The sequence below is a fragment of the Martes martes genome (assembly GCF_963455335.1).
Source record: "Martes martes genome assembly, chromosome: 7".
In the NCBI taxonomy this organism is placed as follows: domain Eukaryota; kingdom Metazoa; phylum Chordata; class Mammalia; order Carnivora; family Mustelidae; genus Martes; species Martes martes.
The window spans coordinates 82,146,395-82,154,155 of NC_137894.1; the positions used below are offsets into that span (position 1 = coordinate 82,146,395).

General features: G+C 46.2%; 1 protein-coding gene across 12 annotated transcripts in view; it reads left to right on the top strand.

Annotated features, from left to right (window-relative positions):
- Nucleotides 1-2,061, top strand: part of NPAS3 (neuronal PAS domain protein 3) — a gene marked incomplete at both ends in the record, with an annotated part of 841,254 nt that extends 839,193 nt beyond the window's left edge. For all 12 annotated transcript variants that reach the window (XM_080809069.1, XM_080809073.1, XM_080809074.1 and 9 more), the window contains one exon: nt 677-2,061. In XM_080809069.1, coding sequence (XP_080665195.1) covers nt 677-2,061 — 1,385 coding nt within the window. The remainder of the gene's footprint in view (nt 1-676) is intronic.
- Between the last annotated feature and the right edge of the window lie 5,700 nt (nt 2,062-7,761).

Sequence of the window (7,761 nt, forward strand, 5' to 3'; positions counted from 1 at the left end):
GTGCGGGAGCAGGGAACAAAAAAGACCACAGTTCCATGACTTGCCCCCACAGAGCCTATATTCTAGTTGGGGGAATAGATCAAAGTCAATAAAAATAAGCACCATCTGATTTCCTGCGTGGCTAAGCACTATAGAGAAAAATACTTCAGGAATTAGGAATGTGGTTTTCAATAATGAACAAATATTCACTCACGGAGGGTTGCAGACCTCCGTAGAAAGTCACCTTGCATACCATCATTTTTCTGTCACTAATGTCTTATTCCAGGTTATTGACTCTGACGCCCTGAATATTTTTGTAGGACTTCTCCAATGTTAATATGCCAAACGATCACCTGGGGATCTCGTTCAAATACAGAATCTGATTTAGCAGGCCTGGGTGAAAAGCTGGGATTGTGCATTTGTAACAAGCGTCCAGGTGATGCCAGTGCTGCTGGTCTACAGACCACACTTGGAGTAAAGGCCCAGCTAATAGAGGCCCCCAGACAGAGAGAAAAAGTCCAGGCTTTAGGTGACTAAGGTGGGGGAGCAGCTCAGGTGGGGAAACGCACCTCCCCAGCCCTGCCCCACCCCACCCATCCCAATCCCCCGGCATGGGGACATGGGTCCTGCCCTGCTAATTTGATGTCTTTTGTCTCTTCTCTCCCCAATGCCACCTCCGGCCACTGGCCCCACGCAGAGGACAATGAGAATTCCAAGTCCGACGAGAAGGGTAACCAGTCCGAGAACAGCGAAGACCCGGAACCGGACAGGAAGAAGTCGGGCAACGCGTGTGACAACGACATGAACTGCAACGACGACGGCCACAGCTCCAGCAACCCGGACAGCCGCGACAGCGACGACAGCTTCGAGCACTCGGACTTTGAGAACCCGAAGGCGGGCGAGGACAGCTTCGGCGCGCTGGGCCCCATGCAGATCAAGGTGGAGCGCTACGTGGAGAGCGAGTCGGACCTGCGGCTGCAGAACTGCGAGTCCCTCACGTCCGACAGCGCCAAGGACTCGGACAGCGCGGGCGAGGCGGGAGCGCAGGCCTCCAGCAAGCACCAGAAGCGCAAGAAGAGGCGGAAACGGCAGAAGGGCGGCAGTGCCAGCCGCCGGCGCCTGTCCAGCGCGTCGAGCCCCGGCGGCCTGGACGCGGGCCTCGTGGAGCCCCCGCGGCTGCTGTCGTCCCCCAATAGTGCCTCGGTGCTCAAGATCAAGACGGAGATCTCGGAACCCATCAACTTCGACAACGACAGCAGCATCTGGAACTACCCGCCCAACCGGGAGATCTCCAGGAACGAGTCCCCCTACAGCATGACCAAGCCCCCCAGCTCCGAGCACTTCCCATCCCCGCAGGGCGGCGGGGGCGGCGGGGGGCTGCACGTGGCCATCCCCGACTCGGTCCTCACCCCGCCGGGCGCCGACGGCGCTGCCGCCCGCAAGACTCAGTTCGGCGCCTCGGCCACCTCGGCCTTGGCCCCCGTCGCCTCCGACCCGCTGTCGCCCCCCCTCTCGGCGTCCCCTCGGGACAAGCACCCCGGGGGCGGCGGCGGCGGCGGCGGCGGTGGGAGCGGGGGCGGGGGTGGTGGCGGCGGCGGCAGCGGGGGCGGCCCCAGCGCGTCCAACTCCTTGCTGTACACTGGGGACCTGGAGGCGCTGCAGAGGTTGCAGGCGGGCAACGTCGTGCTCCCGCTGGTGCACAGGGTGACGGGGACCCTGGCCGCCACCAGCACGGCCGCGCAGAGGGTCTACACCACCGGCACCATCCGCTACGCGCCCGCAGAGGTGACCCTGGCCATGCAGGGCAATCTGCTGCCCAATGCGCACGCTGTTAACTTCGTGGACGTTAACAGCCCCGGCTTCGGCCTCGACCCCAAGACGCCCATGGAGATGCTCTACCACCACGTGCACCGGCTCAACATGTCGGGACCGTTCGGGGGCGCCGTGAGCGCCGCCAGCCTGACGCAGATGCCCGCCGGCAACGTGTTCACCACGGCCGAGGGACTCTTCTCCACGCTGCCCTTCCCCGTCTACAGCAACGGCATCCACGCGGCACAGACTCTGGAGCGCAAGGAGGACTGAGGCGCCGCCCAGCGCGGGCCAGGGCTCCGCCCGGAGGCATCGTCGGCGTTTTCGTTTAGACCTTTTAATTCTAGCACTTTGAATTCGAGCAGGTCAGCGTCCTCTCTCACCACGACGGCCCCCGTCCCACCCCCTCTTTTTTTAACTTGACTTATTCTTTCCTGTAAAGATATGTTTATTTTTTGCCTTCAGAGAGTCAGATGACCAGTTGCCTGCCATTTTGTCTTCTTCTGAGATGTGTGTTGGGTTGTTTTGCTTTCCTTTGCATCTTTATTAAGATGTCTTTAATGTGCATATGCCTCTGCCATAGAATACTCAGTCTTGTGGTCAAGAGATTTCTCAAGTGACAACCATGGGGTTTCTTCAGCAAGATCTTGATATGATCAAGATTGAAAGAGACAAGCATAAACAATGTGCCCTGTTTGACTAAGTCAAATGAAATGGGGTGGTTTTTCTTTTGTTTTGTTTTGGTTCCTAATTCCTTTAAAAAAAAAATAGGGGGATAGTATTTTAGAATTTTATGCAGAATTTAATTCTCTTTTTATGGTTAAGATTTTAAGATTTTCTTACTTGCACATAAAAATAATTTGGGTTCTTAAACTTAATTTCTGGCCTGTGACTAGAATGTTTAAAAAAAAAAAAGTTGGACTAAATGTTAATTACTGAAACATTAACTTAATTTCTAAAACCATGGTGCTATCATTTATTAATCTGTAATGTCTTCATACAAAATGCAGCTCCTGGGCTGGGTTTTGGAAAAAAAATGTGTTCTGTCCTGGTCTGGAGTCCGCTGCTGCAGTCTCCTTGGTTAGTTAAGACAAAGCCCTCATTAACGTTTGCTGCAGGACTTAAAATTTTTTACCTCCCAACTAACAAACATAGCCTCACATTAAATTTAATGGGTCAGTAAAGCCCTTTTTAAAGGGGCTTTTGGAAAACTCAATCAAACTGATTTGAGGAGCAGTTTAGATACATACTGCCTTTTTTTGAGCTGTTTTTTTTTCCTTTTCTCAGTCTAACTGAGGCTAATTTTTACAACTTCAGTAACACTTCAGAGTAAAAGAAGGAAAAGATATTTAACATGTTTTTGATTTTTTTTTTTTTTTCATTTCTTGCTACAAAAAAAAAAGGAAGGTTGTATTCTGGGGGACTGATTTGATTTGATGGCATTTTTTTTCCCCTTTGGTTCTCTTCTTTCTAGGTGGAAACCAGTACGGTTTAAAACTAAAGAATGGGTTAATAAGCTTCAAACAGATAACTGCAACTGAAAACCGCACATTAAGTAAAAAAGAGAAAAAAAAAGAAAAAAAAGAAAAAAAGAAAAAAAAAGAAAAAGAAAAAAATCTCCTATTTTGTCTTTGTTGCCAGAAATCAGTGTAGTGTCAAACACTCCAAATGACTGTCAAGTATAAATTCTTCTTCCACTCCATCTTTGGCAGCTGTTTTTAAGGCATCTAATAACAGATGTGAGAACTGTAATGTGTGCAATGTGTACGTGTCCTTGGCTGTCAGTCCCATTGCAGTTTCAATGTGTGTTGCTATATGCAGTATATACTAAGCTAATGTAGTTGTTTTGTCCTTTGTCTTCTCTGTGCTCTATCTCTAGTCCGGAGTGGTCCAGTCCCATTCCTGCAGTCCTAGTGAATCAGTGATTCTTGGGGGTTAGTGAGTTTTGTGTGGTGGCCTTCCTCCGTAATGTCACCCTAAGCTGCTTCTACTGTCTGTGAATCTTCCGTTCCACTTTTTAAAATTCCTGCTGTTGCTTTGCTGGTGTATATTCTCCCAACCTTTCCTTTTTTCCCTCCCTCTCCTTTCCCCTCTTCCTTCCCCATCTCTCCTCCCCTCCCCCACCCTGCCCCTTCTCCAAAATCTTCTTCATTCTCAGAGATAAAAAGACTCTTAACTAGCTCAAGGTTAATGGAGCCATTTTTTTCCCACAGTGGAGTTCTGGGTATGACTTTTTCTTCTGGAGTGCGCCACGAAGCACTGAAGAATACTGCTCAGATATATTAAATAAATTGATGCCATATAGCCTCAGTTGTTAACATTCCCAGAGTCCCTTGTGCTCTACCTATATAAGCAGTGGGTGCTTTTCTTTGGTTTCCTTCCAGGTTGGCTGATGGAGCAATACATACAAAGCAATTACCAGTGAGACAGAAAATTATTTCAAAGGTCAACCAACACTTTTTAAAAACAAAAGGGGAGGGGATAATGGAATATAGAATTGTCCTATATATTTGTTTATGTGTGCAATGCTAATACTGTAATTCGGCTGTCCTTTGAATATCACTGTGTTGAGTGGTTTCCTCTAGGACCTTTGATTCCGAGAGTTGGGCCCACATCACTGTGGAATAATAAGTAAACAAAGCGAAACGCCACAAATTTTAACAGTGAGCTTACTTGAAGGATATAAGGAGGTTTCGAAGGTGAAGAAGGCCAGTCAGGATATTTAAAGATTAATTTTGGAAGCTCTACTCTAGCTATCGAACAATCAAAGGAATGCACCTATCAGCTACAAAGAACAGCTAGACAGCTGTTTTTTTTTTTTCTTTTATAAATGTTTCTGTGTTGTGTCAAAATGATTTCTGGTGATTTAAACTAACAGATAATCACAGCTGCTGTCTAAATCCATAGTGTTTAAAATTACAAAATGAAAAAAAAAAAACACTTCATTACCTGTGAAGACTGTGTCTGTGTTTTTAACTATTTCTTGTACAAATATATGAAAACTTTTATGAGGAGACTGGTGCCAAGTAGCTGAATAATGGGGAAAGGGATATTCTGTTCGTAAAAAATCTTAGCAGTGTTACCAACTCTACAATATATATAAAAAAAAAATTAAAACATTACAAAGCGACAGCTATGGTACATTTGTTTTGTGTGAAGCTAACCGGACCTAACTTCCTGAGTGCCTGGCTTATTTTGAAACATTTTTTTTCATTGACCATTGATAATGCTGCAAATCAGAAATGTACATACTTCATTTACAACAGGGTTCTTTTTATACTTTTGTAGATTCTCATACATGTCACACACATGGTTGTCTTTATGTAACTTAATTTTTTCATCCGCAGGTGCCATTTTCATAATAAACTTCTCTTGAATTTGTTACTATCTCGCATCATTTCTTTTACATGTAACCATCCTAACTAATGAATGCTGGTAGTATTTGTTTAAGCAGGTACCTTGGTCATTACTCTTGATTTAAAAAAAAAAAGTTACAAAAAAAAAGATGCATCTGTATTTTTGCTAGTTTTGGAAAAAAAAATGCATAGCTTGTGTCGCAATGAGGCCGACAAGGCACAGATTAAGATGCTAATCCAAATACTACACCAAACTTGCAACCATCCTAAATTTTCAACTACCCCAACTCATTGTCATACTAAGCATTATTATGCACATTATCAAAGTTGAACAATGGGCCTGCACGTTAACCACTATGGGAAGTGTGCATTTTTTCTTGATTAATGCACGGTATGTGATGACAGTTTTCACCCATTAATCATTGAAAATGCACTCGATATTTTCATTTATTACAATCTATAATGTATAACCAACCGTTCCATTGCTTATATCTTCTCTTTATACTAAATATGTATTTTCTTTCTCCAGACAGAGTAAGTCCTGGTCGGGCTGTGTTATTAGTTAGGTCGACGCACAGCCTTACAGCCTGTCAGGTTTGAAGGCAGGTCAGCTGGCTAACAAAAAAAAAAAAAGGAAAGAAAGAAAGAAAAGAAAGAAAACTTCAGCTTGCTATCTCTCAGAGAAGGATATAGATGGGTCTCCTGTTAATTCTGTGCTCTCTAGGCAAGGAAGAAAGGGGTATGGGTTGAGCCGAAGCAAAAGGCAAACGCTTTTGCCGGAGAACCACCAGGTGTTGTAAAGGTCATTCCCTAGTTTAAGCCCTCCGTGACCTTTGCCAGTTTGAGGGTGCTTTTTACTAATGGAGGCTTGCGTCAGATCGGCAGACCTGGAAACGTGGTTAAAGTTGTGGGGCCCTCAATTTCTGTACGGTGTCCTCTACAGGTCCTTGAAATAAATACTTAAAAATTTGAAATAGGGAGAAGGTGAGGAAGAATGCCGAATTGGGTTCTCCCAACACTCTTCCAAAGTTTCTTTCTCTTTTGCTCTGAGAGTCAGAAGAATAGAGTAAGTCAAAACACTGTTGAAGCTGGAAGCTTAATCCTGAAGGGAGTGAGTGCTGAAGGCAGCCTCCCCAAGGTATTTGGTCTGGTAGGTGCTGCTGACGTTGGCTCTTAGTGATAGCATCCAGAACTATCCATAGGGGAGGATCTGCAGAGGCAGAGGGGCACTTATAGCAGTGTGGAACTAGGGCTGAACCTCTGTTGCCTGGTGGCAATGTCTGTTGGCCATAACACTTTATTCTTGGACACCGCAACAGCCCTGTGATCTGGAGGGAGCGGCAATGAGAGTTGAAAAGAAGAAGCTGGCTGGGGATGGATGCAAAGAAATCCTGAAGCATCTGGAGCTTCTGTAGTAGAAGTAGTGGAAATCCTGGATTCTTACCCAAGCTCAAGCCTCCCTTAGTATTAGCAAGTTCCCTGGCCTTTATTTGTACCCATCAATGCTAAAATATGTCACTAATGAAATTAAAACCTCTCTGGGCCCAAAAGAGAGCAAGCGAGCTCTGGGCTCAGTACCACTGACAGTCAGGAAGCCCTGCCCCCTCCCCGGCTGCGGGGCTGGCAGCCAAGCCAGGGCCCGGAGCTCCCAGAGGCGCAGGACCTCTCCCGCGCCAGGCCGGCAGCCAGGCAATGTGTCGAGACTCCGACGTGCAGGTCATGGACAGAACAGGGATCTGCAGCCAGCTCTCTGCACCCAGCCTCTTCTCTTTCCCAGCCCATACTGAGACTTGTTTATCTGGCCATAAAGAACAAGGAAAAAAAAAAGTCTCAGAAAGGGCAGCAGGTGGGACAAGAGGGAAGCTATGTATCAGCTGAGCCTAAAGAAACTGATTTTAGTCCTTGCAGATTGGTGTTCTGACCCCCATCTTTGCCTACTCCTAGACAAAGCGGATTTACACTGAGCACGTTTAAAATAATTTGAAGTCAACCAGATCTGTGCGCTACATCGAAGGTAAAACCTAATGTATATTGTGAAGCCCAGAAGATAGTCTGTTCAGGCTAAGATGATGATTAACCAGGTTCAAAAAGAAGAAAGAGTGTAGGACTTAGGAGATAAAGAAAATTACCTTTGCCAGTCATTCATATCATAGAGTGATGAAAGGCAAACCTTGTTCTTGAGCACGATTCCTGAAGAATGACAACCAGCAGGCTTACAAAATGACTCTGGTGTGCTAAGGTAAGTGATCAGCCTTCACTGCTCCTGCTTTTCCATCTCTCCTAAGAAATCATTATAAAGAAGGGGGGCTGACTTGGTAAACCCCCATGAATACAAACAATGGCTTGTTCATCTTCATGTCCTCTCTTAGTACCTAGCTCAGTAACTCACAGATAGTCTATGCTCGGTAAAGATCAGCAGAACACTGATGGGTGAAGACACGTAAGACGAAGAAGAAGGGGGGAGAGAGAAGAAGGAAGGGAGGGAGAGAGGAAAGAAGGAAGGAAAGGAGAGGAAGGGAGGGAAGAAGAGGGAATGAGGGAAGGAAGGGAAGAAAGGAAATGAAACAACTTATCAAGAGGCAAAGATTCCACTAGAAATGTCCATGTGGTAATGGCA